This window comes from Oncorhynchus keta, chromosome 8 (genome assembly GCF_023373465.1).
Source record: "Oncorhynchus keta strain PuntledgeMale-10-30-2019 chromosome 8, Oket_V2, whole genome shotgun sequence".
Classification (NCBI taxonomy): domain Eukaryota; kingdom Metazoa; phylum Chordata; class Actinopteri; order Salmoniformes; family Salmonidae; genus Oncorhynchus; species Oncorhynchus keta.
This window is the reverse complement of record NC_068428.1, coordinates 29,791,732-29,814,802: the sequence shown is the minus strand read 5'-3', so window position 1 is coordinate 29,814,802 and position 23,071 is coordinate 29,791,732. Positions and strand designations below refer to the sequence as shown.

Below are 23,071 nucleotides of genomic sequence, written 5' to 3'. Positions count from 1 at the left end.
TCCGAGGAAGCGATGAAGTGTGAGGGATAACTGGGCCCAAAATCTGGCTTCACCAGCTGGTGGAGTCTTTAATTTATTTTTTTGCTCACCAAGCAAGGAATTTTTCGTATAGAGGGCAATGCGTGTCGAATTTGTTTAGCAAAATGTAAAGGCTTATTTGCTACGTGTGGCTTATTTGGTCGATTCAAAGTTTCGTAGTGATTCGGTTGTTACAAGTGTACTGATACAACTAGGACACGTGACATCCGGACAACGTTGAGAAAAAAAACTTCTATATCGGAGTTGTGTCTGGTCACCACAACCACAGAGTCATAAATCCCGCCAAGTTCAATGTTTTTCTTAAAATATGATTTTAAACTTAACCCTAACCACACTGGTAACATTATGTCTCAAGTTAAATTCAAACCAAAAAGCACATTTTTTCCCATAAATGTTTACAATATAGCCAATTTTGACATGGTGGCTGTGATTACTAGTGGAAACCATTGTGATGGGCGTTCAATCGCATATCTGCACTCTCATTGGCTAGAATGGTTCCACCTGATCTTGCCTTCTCCAGACTGCCTTCCATTTTTCAAGACATTTATTTTAATTGTTAGAGTAGCCACTTGAGTAATCTGTGACAAATATCTTATTATAAACTGGGTGGTTCGAGCCCTAAATGCTGATTGGCTGAAAGCTGTGGTATACCACGGGTACAGAATGACAAAACATTTGTTTTTACTCTTCTAATTACATTGGTAACCAGCTTATAATAGCAATAAGGCACCTCAGGGGTGTGTGGTATATGGCCAATATACCACGGCTAAGGGCTGTTTTCAGGCACTCCACGTTGAGTCGGGTGGTATAGCTGTGGTATATTGGCCATATACCACACCCCCTCGGGCCTTATTGCTTGAATCAACCGCTAAATATCTCCCCACTTGCCAGCCAACAGATTCTCATTGGGGTTTCAATTTCATCTTAAAGTTGCACTATGCAGAAATTGTGCTGCCATTTCCTGGTTGCTAAAACTCTAATAGTTTTAAGATGGTACAAAGATTCTCAACACTATACTGTCTAAACCTCTGTGAAATATTTTCCATAACCAAAAACATTGTGTCTGCTGTTTAAAGCTGTTGTACAAAACCGAAAGTAAAAGATGCAAAAACAATTGACGTCGCTCACATAGAACAGATCTACAGCTTATTAGACTTGATCTAGAAATCACATTTCAAAAAGCCATCTCTTTAAATGTGGTGTACCTTTATTAATGAGAATGTGTTGACAGACTCAGTAGAATACATGGAGAAAACGGTTTTAGAATATACAGTGCATTCGGAAAGTATTCAGACCCATTCTGCACATTTTGTTAGCCTACAGCCTTATTCTAAAATGGATTAAATAAATAAAAAAGACCATAGATTTCACTGACAGAGCTCCAGAGTTCCTCTGTGGAGATGGGAGAACCTTCCAGAAGGGCAACCATCTCTGCAGCACTGCACCAAAGCAGGCCTTTTTTAGTAGAGCGGCCAGACGGAAACCACTCCTCAGTAAAAGGCACATGACAGCACGCTTGGAGTTTGCCAAAAGGCACATTAAAGACACTCAGACCATGAGAAACAAGATTCTTTGGTCTGATGAAACCAAGATTGAACTCTTTGGCCTGAATGCCAAGTGTCACATCTGGAGTAAACCTGGCACCATCCCTACGGTGAAGCTTGGTGGTGGCATCATGCTGTGGGGATGTTTTTCAGCGGCAGGGACTGGGAGACTAGTCAGGATTGAGGGAAAAATGTATGGAGCAAAGTACAGAGAGATACTTGATGGAAATCTGCTCCAGTGTGCTCAGGACGAAGGTCTACCTTCCAACAGGACAAAAAACAGTACTGTGCAGCCGTCTTCAACCTGGCCAAGGCTTTCGACTCGTCAATCACTGTATTCTTATCGGCAGACTCAACAGCCTTGGTTTTTCTAATGACTGCCTCGCCTGGTTCACTAACTACTTCTCAGATAGAGTTCAATGTGTCAAATCGGAGGGCCTGTTGTCCGGACCTCTGGCAGTCTCTATGGGGGTGCCACAGGGTTCAATTCTCGGGCCGACTCTTTCTCTGTATATATATCAATGATGTCGCTCTTGCTGCTGGTGATTCTTTGATACACCTCTACGCAGACGACACCATTCTGTATACATCTGGCCCTTCTTTGGACACTGTGTTAACAAACCTCCAAACGAGCTTCAATGCCATACAACTCTCCTTCCCGTGGCCTCCAACTGCTCTTAAATGCTAGTAAAACTAAATGCATGCTGTTCAACCGATTGCTGCCTGCAAGCGCCCGCCTAGCATCATTACTCTGGATGGTTCTTACTTAGAATATGTGGACAACTATAAATACCTAGCTGTCTGGCTAGACTGTAAACTCTCCTTCCAGACTCATATTAAGCATCTCCAATCCAAAATTACATTTAGAATCGGCTTCCTATTTCGAAACAAAGCCTCCTTCACTCATGCTGCAAAATATACCCTCGTAAAACGGACTATCCTACCGGTCCTTGACTTCGGCAATGTCATTTACAAAATAGCCACCAACACTCTACTAAGCAAATTGAACGCAGTATATAACAGTGCCATCCATTTCGTCACCAAAGCCCCATATACTACCCACCATTGCGACCTGTATGCTATCGGTGGCTGGTCCTCACTACATATTCGTCACCAAACCCACTGGCTCCAGGTCATCTATAAGTCTTTGCTAGGTAAAGCCCCACTTTATCTCAGCTCACTGGTCACCATAGCAACATCCAACCGTAGCACGCGCTCCAGCAGGTATATTTCACTAGTCATCCCCAAAGCCAACGCCGCCATTCCTCCCAGTTCTCTGCTGTCAATGACTGGAACAAATTGCAAAAATCACTGAATTTGGAGACATATCTCCCTCACTAACTTCAATCATTGGCTGTCAGAGCAGCTTACCGATCGCTGCAGCTGTACACAGCCCATACAACCAACTACCTACCTCATCCCCATATGTTTTTTTCTGCTCTTTTGCACACCAGTATATCTACTTGCACATCCTCATCTGCACATCTATCACTCCAGTGTTAATTGGTACATTTGAATTACTTCGCCAATATGGCCTATTTTTTGCCTTACCTCCTTACTTAATTTGCACACACCGTATACAGATTTTCTATTGTCTTATTAACTGTACTTTGTTTATTCTATGTGTAACTCTGTTAGTTTTTGATCGCACTGCTTTGCTTTATCTTGACCAAGTCGCAGTTGTAAATGAGAACTTTTTCTCAACTGGCCTACCTGGTTAAATAAATAATAAAAATTGAGAGGATATGCAGAGAATGGGAGAAACTCCCCAAATACAGGTGTGCCAAGCTTGTAACGTCATACCCAAGAAGACTCAAGGCTGTAATCACTGCCAAAGGTGCTTCAACAAAGTACTGAGTAAAAGGTCTGAAAACAAACATTTAAGAATCATTTAAATCAAATTTGCCAAAATGTAAAAACCTGTTTTTGCTTTATAATTATAGGGGGGGAAACTACTTCATCCATTTTAGAATAAGGCTGTAAAAAATGTGGAAAAAGTCAAGGGATCTGAATACTTTCCGAATGCACTGTAGGCCTCAAAGGAAAGCCATCTAAATGTATCCATATTAGTCAGTTTAAGCACCAACTTGTAGATTGAAAAATACTCTGATTTTGTAGATTATTTAGGCAAATTCTAGGGTTATGAAAGTGTGTTTGGAGACGCTTTACGCACTAAATATATTGATGAATTAAAGCGTACATTCCGTTCAAATAGTGGTTTGATTCATCCTGAACGTTGCCATATTCTTGTTCAATATTCATGCTTGAGAGAGAAATGTAAAAAATACAATGTCTAGTTATATAGAGCTCAGTGATGAGGGATAGGAAGTAGTATACTTAGCCACAGTATTCAATGGATATCTTTATTCCATGTAAAACAGGAACACCGCTCACTAATGTTACAAATTGGATTTTTAGAATGCACTCACACAAATACTAACACTTTGACAATGTCTCTGTTCCACAGGTTGGGGACACTAAGGACCATGATGGCTGTGGGACTGGGGTGAAGCCACTTCTAGATGCTTATCTACAGTCAGTGTACCGCTGTTCCCCTCCTAATGGTTATAGTTAGGATGCGAGGGGAGTACTGATCCTAGAGCAACAGAGGCCTTCTCTCACCCTTTGCATTCCACCAAGTCCATCGTTCTCATGGAACTCCCAGGAGCAGCAGAAGGGTTTGTTTGAGGCTATAACAGTACATTTCAGATCTAATCTGCCACCACCCTATAAGAAACATTACTTTCATTAACAGGGTCAAACTCCAGAATATAAAAACTTTGCTCACGTAGTACACTCTGTATAAAACATATACCAGGACTGCAATAAAGTCGTATCAGTTATCCATACCCCTTGGGTGCTAACCCCTTTTGAATGTCAGTCAGTAGAACGTTGTGTCAGGGAGAGAACACAACATTTACATTCCGTTTAGCGCATGGTTGGCATGGTAACTGCTGCAGCCTTAGTCGTGGCGTCCTCAGCCTTCCACTGTGATGTCACAGTCTTGATCTGAGTGTAGAACTGAATGCCCTGTAGCGACAACACAAAAGCGACAGTCAACCACAGAAATCTTCCACCTCATATATAGTTGTCTGAAACAAAAACGTAGGATCAATATGATCGCATGATAAAATCGGTGGGTGAGAAACAATTGTGGGCTTGTGCTGGTCATTGCCGGTGTTGGGCTAACCTGTTTGCCGTAGAAGTTGGTGTCCCCCCTGAAGGAACCCCTGGAGCCGGTAAAGGAGAACATGGGCAGGGGGACGGGGATGGGCACGTTCACTCCAATCTGACAGACATTCAGATCACATTATGAATCAAGGAGATAAATGTCAACATAGAAATGACAGCTTGTGGGATCCATAAAAAGGCCTTGTGCATTGTTGCAAAATAGTTCTGTGAACAATAGATGGTTGTCCCTCAGAGTCTTAAATCCCATTAAAAGCAGATGAAACCCCCACTGAGTAACCACAAGCTATGAATCACCAATCTATCAGGAAATGATGTCATCCAATGATCAATGGGAAACGACTTGTAATGCTTGACATCAAATCACACAAGTCTTACTTTCCTAAGCACCTACCGGAATTCCCTGAACGTTGAACTATGGCTCACCTGTCCGACATCCACCTCATGTGTGTACTTGCGGGCGGTAGCGCCGTTGGTAGTGAAGATGGCGGTTCCGTTGCCATACTGGTTGTTGTTGACCAGGGAGATGGCATCGTCCAGAGTGTCTGCCTCCAGAACCACCAGTACAGGCCCAAAAATCTCCTCTGTGTAGCACTTCATCGCTGGCTGGGGTGGGGAGGAGGAGTGGAAAAGCATGAGATTAAGCTCCCTGTCAGTGTTCTACAGGATATTATGTCAAGAAAAGAGATTGGGTGGACTATCATGTATTATTATTATTATTATTGCTGGCCTTCCAAATGAGTTGAAGGCAAATCAGATCCAATATAATAAGTGAAGTGGTATGACTTGTGGAAGGGGATAAACAGAAGATTCACACCGAAAACCTGAAGGACAGTGAACGTGAGAAAGAGTGGAAAGTCGGGTTGACAAAGGCACTGTGTTATCTTCTCTCCATATGGACAAGATTACACAACCACCAATGTGACTAATGGTTCATCAGCCAAGATCTCCATATAGCAGGCAGACGTCGCTGGTCAAGTCAGGCCTCTTAACTCCAGCCAGACATTAACCTACAAGCAGGGGTTGGAACCGTTTCAGGGAACCGAACAAAAAACAAGAAAAACATTGCGGAAAGGAAATGGATCTCCAGTATTCCAGAACAGAACCCTTATTTTCAAATATTGAGAACCGGTTAATAATGTTATTTATTGTTCCAAAAATATTCCTAATGTCTAGTGTAATATAAATATATTTCAGTGAAGTCCTGATGCTAGTAATAGCCTAAACACATTCCAATTCATGACATGATGCTCAGCGCTTTAAGCATTCCCCCTCCATGTCCACCCCTCTCGCTCTCCCTACTGGTACAATTTCAGTCGCATTTCACGCCTGCACTCATCTGTCCACCAAACAACGAGCTTACCGGTTCCATAGTAAGCTGCTCTATCCGTGCTAATTGGTGGAGTAAATGAATGTGCTAAATGTAAAAATGATCTTGATTTCACCAGGTAAAAAAAAATATATATATACACGTAAATTAACTATTACTTTTCTGGGGTTGGAACCGGTTCAGAACTTTATTATGCTGGTCGGAACAGAATAAAATCGGGATTCTGCTCGGGAAGAGAACAGTTGCAAAATAAATCATTTGGTTCCAACCTCTGCCCACCAGAGGGGCTTTGGTTAGATTGTACTGCAGGATATCGGTTAAATATTCTTATCTACTGTAACAGTGAGTTACAGAGCCACCACAGGCATGTTTCCACATTTATCTCCTTTATGTGAAAGTGGAATTCCCACTGTACCAAGGTTCAGCGTTGTTGTGAGATACTCCAGTGATGTAAACCCAAATATAAACTGGGTGGTTTTAGCCTTCCAATGCTGATTGGCTGAAAGCTGTGGCATATCAGACCATGTATGACAAAACATACATTTTTTCTGTTCTAATTACTTTGGTAACCAGTTTATAATAGCAATAAGGCACCTCGGGGGTTTGTGGTATATAGCTAATTTACCATGGCAAAGGGCTGTATCCAGGCACTCCGCGTTGTGCCATGGCTGAGAACAGCACTTAGCCGTTCTATATTGACCATATATCACACCCCTATTGCTTAAGTATAGAGGCGCGGTGGTTCACCAAAAGTTACACGATGTAATGTAATAATGTAGCCGGAATACTTGTAGATGAGGAAACCTTGGCTTTAGCTCAGCTACTAACAGTCAATCACTCAGCTGACCAAAATTCATAGACCGCGCTCCCCTTACCGTAACGTTGCCGATGATAGTGGGTCCTACGAAGTTTCCATTCTCGTATCCTTTGACGTGGACATTGCGTCCATCCAGCAGCAGCGTAGCTCCCTCGTCCACGCCACTCTGGATTAACATCTCAACACGGGCCCTGGCCTCAGGGGAAATCAGTGGACCCACGTCAGCACCTGGCTGGTCACCTAGATACACCCACACAAAGGAAGAAAACAAGGAATTAGAATTCATAGGATGGACATTCCAATTCTGAGCAATGTTGCATGATACGGTATGTGGACTGGAGCTAGTGGTCCTATTGGATGTACTGTTTTAAATGGGGAAAAAAAACACTGGCAAGTCTTAAATTCACACAGGGGTTAGTGAGTCTTTTAGGTAAAAGGGTGAGGTACCTGCATTGACGCGCAGGGCTTTGGAGCGCTCCACCAGTTCTGGGAGCCAATCACGAGCTTCGCCTACCAGAATGGCAGTTGAGAGAGCCATACAACGCTGTCCTGCTGCTCCGAAGGCCGCGCCCACCAGCTGGTTCAGAGTGTTCTCCTTGTTGGCGTCAGGCATCACCACACCGTGGTTCTTGGCTCCCTACAAGCCAGAACACATGGGTTGTTACATTTACTGTAATACATTTTAGGAACGTGCAAAGACATACAGTAGACCTAAGCAATAACGATCTCAAGAAAGAAACTCAAGGATCGACAGCCATCTATTGGCTCAGTCTTGACAGCAGCTTTTAAATAGTTTGTGGTTCTATGTAACTTTTTGGGCGACCTGACCAAATTCACATAGAAAACGAGTTATAGATCTGTCATTCTAATTGAAAGCAGGTTTAGTGGTAAATCTTCTACGTGCGCTATTTCTATGTTTTGCATTCTGAAGTTTCGTTATTGCGTCTTTCGGTTTTGAACACTACAAACAATTAAAAATACTATGTTTTTGGTTATTGAAAATATATTTCACAGCGGTTTACATGGTACAATGATTGTCTACAATCTTGTTTTGTCACAAACCCAAATTAGGTGAATTGTTCTATTTTTTGCAACCGGGAAATGGCGGAGCGATTTCTGCATTTTGCACTTTTAAGGCAGACATGTTTCCTAAATGCGTAAGGGATTCTTCAATCATTTAATCATGTTTACCATGTTGGACTGCACTCTCTTGCCGTTCTTGGATCCTCTCTCGTAGATGTACTCTCCTGCCTGGTTGGAGCCGACAAAGCTGATGGCCTTGATGGCTGGGTGGTCACAAATGAAATTCACGGCTACGGAAAGAGGTCAAAGGTCATCTAATTTTACTCATCAACATCATCCCATCATCATTACATGGACTCCTTCCCCTAAAGCACCTACACATATTATGCAAAGCGTTTAACATAATGCTTGAGGTATGTCTTTTTACATTTTTTTAATTTTACCCCTTTTTCTCCCCAATTTCATAGTGTCCAATTGTTGTAGTAGTTACTGTCTTGTCTCATCGCTACAACTCCCGTACGGGCTCGGGAGAGACGAAGGTTGAAAGTCATGCGTCCTCCGATACACAACCCAAACTAGCCGCACTGCTTCTTAACACAGCGCGCATCCAACCTGGAAGCCAGCCGCACCAATGTGTCGGAGGAAACACTGTGCACCTGGCAACCTTGGCTAGCGCGCACTGCGCCCGGCCCGCCACAGGAGTCGCTGGTGTGCGTGGAGACAAGGACATCCCTACCGACCAAGCCCTCCCTAACCCGGAAGAGGCTAGGCCAATTGTGCGTCGCCCAACGAACCTCCCGGTCGCGGCCGGTTACGACAGAGCCAAGGGTCTCCGATGGCACCACTGCGCCACCCGGGAGGCCTGCTTGAGGTATATCAATAGTCTGAATGGTCTTGTAGATGCAGCACTAACACATGATCAGCATAGCCTGCTTCATTGCATCCTGGGAAACAGGACACATGTTTTATAAAGACTAAGCACACACACAACCCCGTCTCACCAGCGTGCTGTCCATGGATGATGTTCAGGGTCCCGTCAGGCAACCCTGCATCCTGCAGCAGCTTGGCCAGCAGCATGGTGCACCCTGGGACGCGCTCGGAGGGCTTCATCAGGTAGGTGTTGCCACACACCATACCCATGGGGAACATCCACAGAGGAATCATGGCGGGGAAGTTGAAGGGGGCGATGCCGGCACACACCCCGATGGGCAGGCGGTAGGTGTAGGTATCCATGTCTTTGGTGATGGAGGGCAGGGTCTCCCCCATCATCAGGGAGGTGATGCTGCAGGCGTGCTCTGCCACCTCTAGGGGGCAGAGAAGAGCAGAGACACGGTGAGAAAAGCCAGGGAGCTGAAGGTCAAACAGTACATGTGGAGGTAGAAATCAGAGTAGGGTTGAAAGAGGGTTGGCAGAGGGTCAAATATGTGTTTTGCTAAAGGAGACCAAGACATCAGAGATCCAGAGACTCCAATAGAGAGACACCCATACAGAGACTCTCATACAGAGACTCCAATACAGAGACTCCCATACAGAGACTCCCATACAGAGACTCCCATACAGAGACTCCCATACAGAGACTCCCATACAGAGACTCCCATACAGAGACTCCCATACAGAGACTCCCATACAGACTAGAGAAGACTAAAATAAGCATTTATTGGACAAGTTCTTGTAGTAGCCATCTCCCCGTTTCAAATAAACATTTTCTCCCGTTTCCCATGCCTACTAAAGGGTACTGTCTACTCACGCAGTCCTCTGAAGACGTCTCCCTCCGCGTCGGCTAGAGTCTTGCCTTGCTCCAGGGTGATCAGCCTGGCCAGCTCTTTCTGTAAACATAGAAGAAAATTAAGAAAATTAGCCAATCATTTTTGATAAACATTAATGTTTTAGGACCCGGTTATTGTTAAGAAACATGTATGCAGGCCTGATTTCAGACCAGGGGCTTTCCTTACAATGTTTTCCTTGATGAGCTGCTGGTATCGGAGGAAGATCTGCTGGCGGGTGAGGATGGAAGTGTCAGACCAGGAGGCATAGGCCCTGGAGCAGGAGTCTACTGCAGCCAGCATCTCCGTGTGGGTGGCTTTGGGCACACGACTCACCACCTCATTGGTAGCCTGAAGTAGGGAGAGAAGGGGGACAAAAGATGACCAGGTCATTGTGAACAGAGACCAACAACATCTGGGGCCTGTCCAGAAGGGTGTAAGGTTTAAGAGAGAAAAATTAACTGTCCGATAGCATTTCAAAATGTTCTATTTGTCAGGGCCAGCCTGATGACGAACAAGATCGGCAACCACCACATCCTCAAATGTTTGGTTATAAATCATATGATTTGCCTGCTTAATTACCTCCACAACTTAAAAACGGTCTGAAGTCAAAATGTATACAAGTGTTTTCAATCTATATGCCTCAGGACAACTGACAATCCAATCTTGAACTGACTAAACTGCTCAATTTTCAGTCTGTACCCAAAGTATCAGATGTCTCACTGTTCAATTGAAAGTTATCAGGTTTATAAATCAACCAAAATCTGTAATGATACATGTATACATAATTCAGAATGACTATATAATGTTTAGACTCAGGAGAATTAGCCTTTAATGCCATGCTCTACCACCATGCTATTGCCTTGGCTTTTTATCCACTTGCCTTTTTATGGAAAACATATTTCAGCAACCAAAAATAATGTGTTTTCAGTTGTTTGAAACTGGTGTACAAAACCAAAAGTAAAAGACACAAAAACTAATCTTAACGAGATTGAAATACATCCACAGGTTCACCTCCAATTGACTCAAGTGATGTCAATTATTCTATCAGAATCTTCTAAAGCCATGACATAATTTTCTGGAATTTTCCAAACTGTTTAAAGGCAGTCAACTTAGTGTATGTAAACTTCTGACCCACTGGAATTGTGATACAGTGAATTATAAGTTAAATAATCTGTATGTAAACAATTGTTGGAAAAATGACTTGTGTCATGCACAAAGTAGATGTCCTAACCGACTTGCCAAAACTATAGTCTCTTAACAAGAAATTTGTGGAGTGGTTGAATAACGAGTTTTAATGACTCCAAGCTAAGTGTATGTAAACTTCCAACTTCAACTCTATGTAAGATAGTTAAATAAAAAGCAAAATGATTGATTATTATAATTTGTGCCCCGGTCCTATAAGAGCTCTTTGTCACTTCCCACGAGCTGGGTTGTGACAAAAACTCACATTCATTCTTATGTTTAATTCATGTATTGTATAGTGTGTGTGGCAGGCTTACAATGATGGCAACAACAAAACAACATTTGAGAGTGTGCTGACCCTGGTGCTAGAGGGGGTATGCAGCTGGAGCTTGAATGTTTGAAGGGGTATGAGACTATAAAACGTTTGGGAACCACTGTCCTAAAACACGAGGCCAATTCTACACTGGAGTTGTGGACCAAGAAGACAGTGAATGTTCCTGAGTGGCCGAGTTGCAGTTGTCTTAAATCTGCTAGCAATGATAAACCACCAACTTGCCAGAGCTTGAATCATTTTTGTAAGAATATTGGGCAAAATCTGCACAATCCAGGTGTGGAAAGCTTTTAGAGACTTACCCAGAAAGACAGCTTATAGTTGCTGCCAAATGTGATTTTAACATATTGATTCAGGGGCTGAATACTTATCTAATCCATTTGTGTTGTATTTATTTGTGTTGTATTTGTTTTTTAACAAATGTTTGAATTTTACCCTTACTTTTTGAGAGTATTTTGCATAGATCATTGACAACAATGAAATCAATTTTAATTCTACTTTGTAACACAAAATGTGGAAAAAGTAAAGAGGGTGTGAATATTTCCTGGAGCAAGACAATGAAACGTTTACATGAAGTAGATGCAGACAGGCCCCCCGGGCCTGAGTTAGTGAATGTGAGTACATAAACATGTCAAGGTTAAATTGAACTGGCTATGAAGAATAGGCTCCCATTTCTTCACTTTCCAAATCATACATATTAAATGACACCCTAAAGAGTTCTTCATCTCCAGCTCCTGACCGGTTTATAAATGGCTTTTTAGTGTTTGCATGAACTCCCGTTGTGATGTGGGTGTGTTAATGCAGAAATACTTACAGGGTTGTGAATGTCCAGCCATTCTGAGGTGTTTGACTCAACAAACTTGCCGTCAATGAACAACTTGGTGGTGGGCTGGAAGGTTGCAAAAGCACAGGGGGACAATGCAGTCATCCACCATATCAAATCATCATATCTGTACATGTCTAGATTGTATGAGCATGTATTCTAATACAAGTCTTCTCTAGTTACAAACACTCATAAATGTAGTTATAATTGCATGATGTTAACTCACCACAGATGATGAATAGCACATGCGACCCATCTGAAAGGGTGCCTGTAAACGAGAGAAAACGATAGTTATCGGAGTTGTAACTCCAGTTTTACAGTATGAGTGGAGCGGAGCCCCATAGGGGAGCTCTGCGCCTAGTGGTTTACCCCACTGCCTAGGCAGAATATAGCCTGAGAAAAAAAACGATGCACACATCTGCAGCCAATAGGAGTATAGGTGTCCCTATAAAAAAGGGGTCGCTTCCCCTCAATCAGCCTCCCGAAAATGATCTTCAGCGAGCCTGGGGGTCGGCAGGGCCTTAAGTCCTATGGGACTCCGCTTTACTCATAGAAGTGCAGTTACTACTTCTATATCGTGGAGCTCCGCCCGACTCCTAGTGGTTTAAGGTGGAGCGCAACACTCCAAAATATATTCCCTGCCGAACCGAACACTTCCCAAACTTAGTGAAAAGGTCTGGTCCAGTAATGGCTGCGACCAAATCCCGCAACACTGTAACACACTGTGAAAACAGACTGTGTCACAATGTACTGCGTCCTCGGTCCAATCCCCCTACTCTGTCCACAGGCACCGCCAATGACTAGTGGGCAGATAAAGCAGAATATGAGCCATAGAAATCTGTACAAGCAGATAGATGAACTAAAAACTTTGTCGGTATTAAAAATTGGTCAAATAGTACTGTAACACCAGTTACAGGAACTATATCCCTCATCCATCCGCCCAAACACAGTCATAGACTTGTGGACAGGACAAAAAAAACATGGCTCTACTGTGCTATCCCAGCCAGGAGTAATGTCATTTAGTGTCACGTTCTGACCTTATTTCTTTTGTTATGTCTTTGTTTTAGTATGGTCAGGGTGTGAGTTGGGTGGGTTGTCTACGTTGTGTTTTGTGTTTGGCCTGGCATGGTTCTCAATCAGAGGCAGGTGTCGTTAGTTGTCTCTGATTGAGAATCATACTTAGGGAGCCTTTTCCCACCTGTGTTTCGTGGGTGATTGTTTCCTGTTTTGTTGTTTGTGTCACCATTCAAGACTGTTTCGGTTTTCGTTTCCATTCACTTTGTTATTTTTGTTTTGAGTCGTGTTCAGTTATTATTAAAGTACAATGGACACTTACCACTCTGCGTATTGGTCCGGTCCTTGCTACTCCTCAGAAGAGGAAGAGGAAACCCGTTACTTGTAGTCATTCTAATAGGAGAAAGCGGACCTGATGGAAACCCTGTCCATTGATCCTGCCTTTTTTTGCCTTAATTCTAGCCTTCTAATCAGCAAAGCTGAGTACAGGCTGAACCAATTTAGAAGACCTACTCACCAATTCCTCAGTGTAACCCACCACACTCAGTCCATAGGTAAAGCCAATGACTAGTGGGCAGATAATAGAATATGGGCCAACTACTGGGCCTCAGCAGATAAATGACACCTCAATGTTCCATTATTTCCAGTGACCGGTCTAATAGTAAAGTAACACTAGTTACAGCACTATTTCCCTCATCACTCTGCCCCTATACAGTGATACACTGGTGGGCAGTCTAGACATTCTGTGCTGTTCCAACAGTGTCAAACAAAGGGAATGTGGCACGAGTCTTACTCTCTGACAACTAAGAGTGGACCTAATGGGAACCCTGCCCAATAGTCCTGCATCTTTTCTTAACTCAAAATCTCCCTTCAGCCACGTTGAGTATAGAACGAGCGAGAGTTAGACGACAGGTAGAATCGGATAAAAGGAGACATGCTGATCAAGACGTCGCTGCACAAATATCCTCTACCCCTGTTCCTCTGAAAAGGGCCGCAGGCACCGCTACTCCACGAGTGGAGTGGGCTCTGACGCCATGAGGCAGTGGCCGCCCTGCCGCCTCATAAGCAGTCTCAATTCCTTCGCAAAGCCAATGAGACCGCAGCGGTTTTGAAAGTGGTCTACCAAGTGTACTAGCACTGTGACACAAAAACAGCTGAGGCGATGACCTAATCATTGCCGTGCGCTGCACGTAGCACGCCAAGGTGTGCACTGGGCACAGGCAATGAAGCCTCTCCTCTCTCCGCTTTGAATGGGGAGGCGGGGGCGGGGGGAGAAAGCCCATAGTTCAACGGTCTGTGACCTATATGAGCTCTTAATAACATTCTACATAAATGCCGGATTAGGACATAACACCGTTCTGCTCAAGTCGCCATTGACGGCAAGGCAGTCGGTCTCATCGAAAGAGCACACAAAATCACTGACACGCTTGGCTGTAGTCAAGGCAAGCAAAAGTGCCATCTTCAGAGACAACATCTTGAGGGGAATTTGATTCAATGGCTCGAACGGCATTTCGCAGAGCGCCTCGAGTACCAAAGTTAAATCCCACTGGGGTAGCATGACTCTAGCCGCTGGCCTAAGCCGCCCCGTTCCAATTGAAACCGTTTCACTAGAGGGTGGCTGAAGACGGCTGCCGCGAATACCTTAATGGTGGCAGGTGAGCACTGCTTGTCAAACATGAACTGTGGGAATGAGAGCACGCTCGACCTGACCGCACACGGGGTCCACATTCTCTTTGGCACACCATTGTGAAAACACGTTCCATCTGCTGGCATACGTTCTGGATGTGAAACTGGCACGCGAGCCCTGTATAGTTCTGATCACTGAATCAGATAATCCACTGCGCTCTAACCTGTCCCTCTCAGGGGCCAAACCCCCAGTGGCTGGCCGATTAGAGGCTTGCTCTATCATGCCTGCCACCTGAGACATCGCGTCCTCTTGATGTGGAATTGGCCATGACGGCACAATCAACATCTAAGTCATCTCCGCATACCACGGAGCCCCTGGGCCATCTGGGGCTATCAATATGATTGACAACCCTCCTGTTCTCACGCAGGCTAGCAGTGGGAGAACGCAGGACAGCGGTGGAAATGCATACAGGAGAACATCTGGCCACTGGTGCGCAAAAGCGTCTATCCCTAGTGGCGTTTCGTCCTGGGCTCGTAGGGAAAACCAGAGTACACTGCGCGTTAACAAGTGACGCAAACAGGTCCACCTCGGAACAGGTCCACCCCAAACCATTCCCATATTTGGAGAACAATGTTGAGGTGCAGCTGCCACTCGTCGTCTCGGGTACCGCCTCGAGACATGTGGTCTGCTCCGACGTTCTGATAGCCTGGAATGTGTGCTCGTGAGCCCACAGCCACAATTCCTCCACCAGCCAGTGGAGTGCAGGCGACCTGACTCCTCATTGCCGATATATGTAGGCTACTGTGGTTTGGTTGTCCGACCAGACCAGCACGTCTTGACCCCGTAGGGTAGACACAAAGTGGGTCCGAACCAGTAGAACTGTCTCCAACTCCAGGAGGCTGATGTGGTGTTCCGAGGGAGGTCACACACCTACCGCCAGAGCCTGACATGTCCCTCCCATCCAGCCAAACAAGCGTCTGTAAAACACTGGAATGTAGGAGGACACTCTGCCTATTGGGACCCCTTGCGTCAGGACGCACGGGTCTCTTCAACAGTTCAGGTCTGCTCTGAGTGAGAGGAGAACTACCAGAAAAGAAAAAATGATGACGGTGCCTCACTGGATCCAGTCATAGTTGGGCAAACCCTCGCTGTGTTCTGTGCATGTGCAGAAGTCCCAGATGAATCACGGAGTGGGCAGACGACATGAGACCCATAAGTGTCATGACAGAATGCACTGATTCGGATAAAACCTAGCAACAAGGCTAGCAACAAGGCAGCCCGCCGAGGATCTGACATTCGAGCCTTCATAGCCAGTGTCTGGCTATAAGCCCAGGTAGACAATCCGATGACTGGGCCAAGGCGTGCTCTTTTCCTAATTCACAGCGACCCCCAAACATGTGAGATGAATCAAAATCAAATCAAATCACTGTCCGTGTCGTGTGTATAATCGCCAGCTCTGCTGACGGGGCAAGAACCAGTAGGTCGTCTAGGTAGGCTAGTAGCCTTATCCCTTGACGAAGCAACGGTTCCAATGCCGCCTCCTCGCATTTGGAAAAGTTGTGAGGTGCCAGGGCGTACCCGAACGGCATTATCGTAAGCCACCCCCTGGAAGGCGAAACGCAGAAACTTCCTGTGATGAGGATGCACCAGCACATGAAAGTATTCCCATCCTTTAGGTCTATGCTTATACAAAAGTCTTTGTTGTGGATACATTCCAGCAGACGTTGTCGTAAGCATTCAAAAGGGCTGTTTGGCTACGCTCTCGTTGAGAGTGCGTAAATCCAATATTGGCCTCATTTCCCCCCATCTTCTTTGGCGCTAGGAAGTAGGGTGAATATAGCACGCTGTTCCTTTTCTCTTGGGGAACTACGGTGACCGCCCCCTTCGCCGTAATCTCTTTCACAAGAACGGCTACTTTCTCTGGCGTCTTCATCACAGTCTCCACCACGCCCGAAAACGGGGGTGGAATTAGATGGCATAACCCTTCTCCAGCGAACGACTAAGGAGGAGAGGGTGCAGCATCGCTGCCACTCCGACTAATGCTCTGAGAGCGGTAGAGCACGAAGCCGTAGGAAGGACCTGTATTCCTCTATGGCCCAAGCCGTCGCTGTCCCTGGACACTGAAGTGGAGGGACAGCCCAGGGTGGGCCCCGCATGAAAGGGGGAGGAAATAGACGCATTCTGTGAGAAACGGGGGCTCCAACCCTTTGGTTACACTCGTAACCTTGTGGTTCCAGCCCTCTGTGAACGCAGGACGGGTCTGAGCTACACTAACTGGGATGCTTACCTGAGTTAATGTGCCGTCTCCCAACAGCGATTGCGTCATCGGCCCAACATGGAGCTGTGTACTCAGACTGTTCTTTAAACCCCTAGCCACCTCACTCCTAAGAGTGTGTAGGGTTTTTATGAGGTATAGCATGACGGCTTATTAAGAGCGTCTGTCTCGCTTCCCTCATGTCATTCCCACTCACAAAGTCCCCCTCTGTGTGCTCAGCTACTTACTCGTAGTGGGCTGTGCTACACACAGTGGTGAGAGGAAGAGAGAGAGAGACGGAAGGAACCTGAGCAGTCTCAATTTTGTTATGGAAAATAGGTTATCTTGTAACAAAGCCAGATGGAATACATTCTTTATTAACAAAGGACACATCAGCTCCTCCATGCCTGTTGGGGGATGAACAGTGGCCGATGTCACCTGAAGTCCTGTCCTCTCCCACTCGTCCGGTCATCATCTCTTCTGACTACACCAGGTGCTGCCGCTCGACGGGCTCTCTCTCTGACGGTAGACCCATGTCTACTGGAGACGGTGGAGCGAGGGGGTTCCTTTGAAGTTGCTCGAGACCCTCCTGTTTATGGCAGGTGTCTAGACAGCTGCTTTCTCTCCTCCTCAAGCTTCCCGAAACGCAACGTTGCATCTTTGACTGCTGCTCCGACATTCATTAGGGAGGCTTTGTCAGTCTCCTTCATAGCCGTCAAAGACAGTCAGAGGTGTCGCTCCACAACCACCGAAATGGCCATGGACCTCCCCGCACATAGGGCCAACGCCTATGTGAGATGGAGGATGGCACCGGAAATCTTCAACGCTTCCTCTATATCCTTTCACGACAGCTCAGTCCTACCCGTGGTGAGACAGGATAGAGGCTGCCAGGAGGGCAATATTATTAGCTGCTGCTATAGCCTGTACACCTAGAATGAATGACTTCTCTACCAGCTGTGCTGCGAGTCGGTCCTAAGTCGTAGGTAGTGTGGGTTTCCTGGACGACGGCCAGGAGCTTGAACCTGGGGCGAGGTACGCGGCTAGGGTGTCCTCGATCCTAGGGATCTCCTGAGGCCATTTCCCGTCCACTTTGGTGATGCCTTTGCCGGCACTCTGGCCATTAAAGGCGACTCCCATGCACCCTACACATATTTAGTGAAAGAGGGCATGGCCAGCGTCTTTGTCTAGAGTAGTGTCTTTGTCTAGAGTAGGGGCCGCCCACCATCATATCCACTTCCAGAACGGAGGGGGGCAGTGTAATCTCCAGACGGCTCGCTCAATAAGCCATGTAAAGTCAGAGCGCAGAGAGGGCGTTGCATAGGAGGCAGCTGCTGAAAATTAAGAGCCTGTCTCTTCCTCGCCCAAGGATGTGAAATTCCCCTCGCTCTCCCTAGGGAGGGGGGGTAATTTCAGCTTTGGTCAGTAGACTGGGTTTTTCCGGAGAAAAACCCAGACACTTCCCAACATCCTCGGCATCTCCGGAGACACCGTCGTCATATGATGCCTCAGAGTCTGAGGGAAGCACAGTCATGGCATCTTCTAGAGGGAGATTTCCCTTGAAAAATGCCCACCTCTGTTTCCTCTCCTTTCTTTCTCTCCTTTAAAGAAAGGAGGGTGCAGCTAGGGCATACCGGGGATCTGTGTGGCCGCCCCTAGCGTGCTGCAAACCCAAACACACAACACATAAGTCGTGTGGGTCCGTAGCCGCCATAGTGGAGCAGCGACATTGAGCTCTTAAAAGAGCTTTTGGGGTGGAAAAGGCATGCTCATGAAGGACAACGTGGAGACCAGGAAATTGACAGCGGGTTTGTCCTGAGTCTTCTCTCTAGGCGTCTTCTGTCCAGGCCTGTCGCTGAAGATAACTGGAGGCTGATTGGGTCACCTGTGCTCCTATTGGCTGCAGGTGTGTACATAATTTCTCAGGCTATTCTCTGCCTATGCAGATGGGTAAACCACTAGGAGCAGAGCTCCACGATATAGAACACATAAGGATCACTTTTCAATGCTTAGTTTCCATTGGCGAAGATCCAAAAGCTTAACTTTCTGCAAGACGACTAGCCAAGCTAACTATGTGGCATTGTAGCTAGCTAGTTGAACTCGAAAGCTAACGTTAACTCGTCCTATTGCATGCTACAGGAAGTAGCTATATGTTACAATGCCAAGGGGGATCATTCTAAGTGTATGTTTCGACGTAGAAAAGTGTGGCATCAACTAACTAGCGAGCTAACGTGCCATTCGAGCAAGATAGCAAGTCAGCCACTCAAGCTTCAAACAAACAATGCATTTAGAAAAGCTGCACGTGGTATGTGGTTTACCTTTTTGCTCCATAACGACCTTGCTAGTATCCCTGCCATGGTTGAAGCAACTGTGATTGCTTTTAGCCCAAAAGTACGCACTCGCCTTCTGGTCAGACCCAAAATATAGACACCTCTAGACACTAGAAAAGGTTAGCCGACTAGCAGTCACACAATCATTGCGTCAAACTGGCTGAGGACGTAGAAAGAGCAAACGCTGAAATGTTGATCTGCTCTTTCACTGAGACAGCGAGGTTGAGCCACATTGACGAGCGCAGCAGATGCAATCTGTGAAATTGGCATGCATGATTCCCGTGAATAGGACCCAATCTGGGCGGGACAATAGCTTGGGAAATAACCAATCACTAGGCCAAAACGAATAAACTCCCCCAAATGTATGAAGCGCATTGGCTGGTCTTTAATGATTGCGACCAGTCGGCGCTGACACGAAAATGAGTACTCTGTTACATCTCTTTCATTGATCCCAAGTAGAGTCCATCATTCTAATTTACACCATTTTTTTCCTTATCGAACGAAAACGTGAGAACAAGTGTCTTCTTTCAAACATGGTAGAATACATTAGAATATTATTGAATATCGTAGAATATAAATAGAATAGAGCAAACATGGTAGAATACATTATAATATTATTGAATATCAGAGAATATAAATAGAATAGAGCATATTCAATTAGTCACTTGAAATTACTTATTACTTATTTCGGATTCCACTATTTATAATGTGACAGACACTTTTTATATTGACCTTGGTCTGAGTTTTACTGCTATAAATAAGTTACATCAGGATGCATTTGAAAGTATTTCAGTGCTTACCTAACATGTTATATTTATGAGATAGATACATTAGCACCTTTCCCGACAGGTGGCAGTTTCTATGGTAACAGACACACAGGCAAGATGGCGTTCCTTCACTGGAGTTGCCAGGACGTGGCAAAATGGATTATATCCTTAGGATATCCACATTATACAGTGAGTAAACATATTAAGTTAACAATTAAGTGACTTAGTTACTAATTTATTCACAATGCCAAGTAACTTTCCAGTTTTATTTTAGCTAGCCTCGCATCAGAGTAACTTTATAATAATGTGGCTTAGACAGAAGCAGTCCAGGCGTGGGCTACTTTGGTGATAGAGAGACACTTATTCAACAGCTCTCTCTTTATCCCCCCAGGCCTGTTTCACTGAGAACCTCATCACAGGTAAAAAGCTGATTTATGTAAATTGCTGCTATCTGCCAAGATTAGGAATCACAGACTTTGAGGATATGAAGGTAAGGAGATGGTCCTACAAAGCTTTCAAATTCTACGTTTTTATTTGACTTACTTTTAATTTCGATAGAGTTATTTTTTAATTAAAAAGTCTGAATGGAAAGTAGAAATAGGCTAGACTCCAGTAATCTCTGCACTAAATCTTCCTGGGAGCGCCAACATGAATGTGTGCAGGACTGTTCCAACCCAAATAAGAAAGCATTGGAAAATCTTCCCATCTCAGTTGTAGGCAAATTTTTAATGATAGGCCGCACAACATGCAACATGCTAATAGCCAAATGCAGAAAATCAGATGCAGCACAGATAATAATTCCTATTTCATAGGCCAACTCACCAGGTGAGAGCAGCTAAACTGGACCAGGGTTTATATTTCTAATGTGCATGGTGATGCTCTCATTTATAACCTATTATTAATGCTTGTGGGAGTTAGGGTTATCAGCCCTGAACACCCCTGTAATTAGGAGTGGGCAACGAACTGATTATTGCAGATGGAAATACTATGAATAAAGCTGCCATTTCTTCCTCACTCTACACTCTTAGATTCCAAACAGGTTCTTCGGCAGTCCCCACAGGAGAACCCTTTTGGGTTCCAGGTAGAACCCTCTGTGGAAAGGGTGGAACCTGGAACCAAAATGGGTTGTTCAACGGGTTCTCCTATAGGGACAGCCGAAGAACCCTTTTAGGTTCTGGATAGCACATTTTTAGGTTCTAGATAACACATTTTTTTCTAAGAGTGTATACATTTCAAAGGGGCATATCTATTCTAAAATGCAATACATTTCTATCTGAACATTCTACAACGTACCCTACTGAACGTGACACATATATTTTAGTAGCCTATGGTTTGACTCAGCTCCTCCCTGTGTTATACTCCCCTGTAGGCCATCTCTGCCCATGTGCGTGAGCTGCTGGGGACATCAGAGCCGCTGTGGAGCCGCAGCATCGCAGACCCCCCCAGAGACAGCATGGGCCTGTTCCTGGAGAAGAAGAGCAGAACAGGGGACTGGGCCGATTCCTTCACCTACACACAGTTCCTCGACAGGAAACAATGAATGGAATCTGTCCGTCTGATAAAAGAAACATGAATGAATGAGCTGTCTGTCAGTGTGTTGTTTGTAAGATGACGTTAGTTGTGAATGATGAGACAATAATGTTCCATTCAATTACAGATGTTGAGACACTATATCAAGACAGTGTTTTGTAAGGCATTTTGTGATTAAATTGGTGTTCTGGGGTGTGTATTTAGTTTATCAGATGATTTCATTTGTAATAATGTGATTGTGGGGTAACATCTTGTGAAGTGAAGGGCTTAGAACTATGACCCTGTTGTTAGTGCACTACCTGCTGTGCCAAAGGGTCTAGACCTCCTGACATAGTGTGCATGAACATATAAATATTCTAAGCCAAAGGCCCCTTAAGGCTATGTTCCACTTGTGCATGGACCGACAGAGTATGAAGGTTTATTGAATGAAATGAATACTCAATTGGTCCATGAACAGTTGGCACACAGTTTCCTCATTACAATGTCCTTTATTGATTAACTATGTAATGCAAGGTACAAAAACAGGATGTTGTTTTCTGCATCCTAAAATAATGTATTAGACAGAGGAAAACTCAAAGGCTCTTGAAATTACCACAGATCCCTTCATTCCAACACCTTGGGCACAAGCTGTCTTTATTGATCTGAACCGTGCCTGTATACAGTGTCTGAATGAGGCTGTATTGATCTGCAGTAGAGATCCTCAGTGTAGTGCTGTATTAGATGAAACCCGACACTTTGTGTATTATGAATTGCTGTGGTAAGAGGCAGGAATGTATTTGTTCTGAGGAAGAGTCATATTTCCTGTTAAGAGAACGCACTCAGAGAACACCTGTGTTAAGTGCATTTTCAATGTGAAGAACTTAAGAAGATGTTAAGATGACCTCAGAGGTATCATTCCCAGGCATCTTCATCACATCTTCATGCCACAATACCATGTTAGCCCGCTGATCTAAAGCCTACACAGCTCAGGTAGCTAAAACAAGTCTTCAGGTCTCAAGCAAGGTTGTAAATCACTGAAGCACCTCCTTTACATAAACACATTAGCAATAGCCTGTGGCTAGCCCTCTGCTTTAGCCTGAGGAGTAGGTGCCAGAGGCAAAGCAGGGAGTGCCAAGGTGGTTATAGCCAACCTGTCATTTTCTTGCCAAACACCCTTGTTTGGCATGAGAAGGATGTTGCCTTGTATAATGCAGAAATAGTTAAGTTGAAAGATGCTGAAATTAGCATATAGTACCAGGCTGTTCTTAAATTTGCCAGTACATGATACACATGTAAGGAAAGATATTATATATAGGGTCCTAACCACAGGTGCCTAGGCTACAGTTACATTTACATTTGAGTCATTTAGCAGACGCTCTTATCCAGAGCGACTTACAAATTGGTGCATTCACCTTATGACATCCAGTAGAACAGTCACTTTACTATAGTGCATCTAAATCTTAAAGGGGGGGGGAGAAGGATTACTTATCCTATCCTAGGTATTCCTTAAAGAGGTGGGGTTTCAGTTG

General features: G+C 44.8%; 2 protein-coding genes across 2 annotated transcripts; one reads left to right on the top strand and one right to left on the bottom strand.

Annotated features, from left to right (window-relative positions):
• Nucleotides 1-3,932: 3,932 nt before the first annotated feature.
• Nucleotides 3,933-19,535, bottom strand: LOC118387071 (methylmalonate-semialdehyde dehydrogenase [acylating], mitochondrial-like). The gene is made up of 12 exons (XM_035775204.1): nucleotides 19,255-19,535; nucleotides 12,271-12,312; nucleotides 12,036-12,110; nucleotides 9,895-10,056; nucleotides 9,690-9,768; nucleotides 8,944-9,246; nucleotides 8,111-8,232; nucleotides 7,367-7,556; nucleotides 6,978-7,159; nucleotides 5,199-5,378; nucleotides 4,774-4,872; nucleotides 3,933-4,613 (listed from the first exon to the last, which is right to left on the bottom strand). Exons 1-12 carry the CDS (start codon nucleotides 19,291-19,293, stop codon nucleotides 4,512-4,514), a joined length of 1,575 nt encoding a protein of 524 aa, XP_035631097.1. The 5' UTR covers nucleotides 19,294-19,535; the 3' UTR covers nucleotides 3,933-4,511.
• LOC118387072 (sterile alpha motif domain-containing protein 15-like) lies at nucleotides 18,373-21,762 on the top strand. Its single transcript, XM_035775205.2, has 4 exons — nucleotides 18,373-18,842; nucleotides 20,116-20,222; nucleotides 20,425-20,523; nucleotides 21,403-21,762. The coding sequence occupies exons 2-4, from the start codon at nucleotides 20,151-20,153 to the stop codon at nucleotides 21,571-21,573; spliced, it is 342 nt and encodes a 113-aa protein (XP_035631098.1). The 5' UTR covers nucleotides 18,373-18,842; nucleotides 20,116-20,150; the 3' UTR covers nucleotides 21,574-21,762.
• Nucleotides 21,763-23,071: the final 1,309 nt, after the last annotated feature.

What these genes read in the sequence shown, in the direction of transcription:
- LOC118387071 (XM_035775204.1), bottom strand. Translation starts at nt 19,293, where the DNA reads ATGGCAGGGATACTAGCAAGGTCGTTATGGAGCAAAAAG. An exon ending in GGTCGTTATGGAGCAAAAAG is followed by an intron (nt 12,313 to 19,254) that starts GTAAACCACATA and finishes TCTCGTTTACAG; the next exon opens with GCACCCTTTCAGATGGGTCG. An exon ending in AGCCCTGCGCGTCAATGCAG is followed by an intron (nt 7,160 to 7,366) that starts GTACCTCACCCT and finishes GGGTGTATCTAG; the next exon opens with GTGACCAGCCAGGTGCTGAC.
- LOC118387072 (XM_035775205.2), top strand. Translation starts at nt 20,151, where the DNA reads ATGGCGTTCCTTCACTGGAGTTGCCAGGACGTGGCAAAATGGATTATA. An exon ending in TAGGATATCCACATTATACA is followed by an intron (nt 20,223 to 20,424) that starts GTGAGTAAACAT and finishes TTATCCCCCCAG; the next exon opens with GCCTGTTTCACTGAGAACCT. An exon ending in CAGACTTTGAGGATATGAAG is followed by an intron (nt 20,524 to 21,402) that starts GTAAGGAGATGG and finishes ACTCCCCTGTAG; the next exon opens with GCCATCTCTGCCCATGTGCG.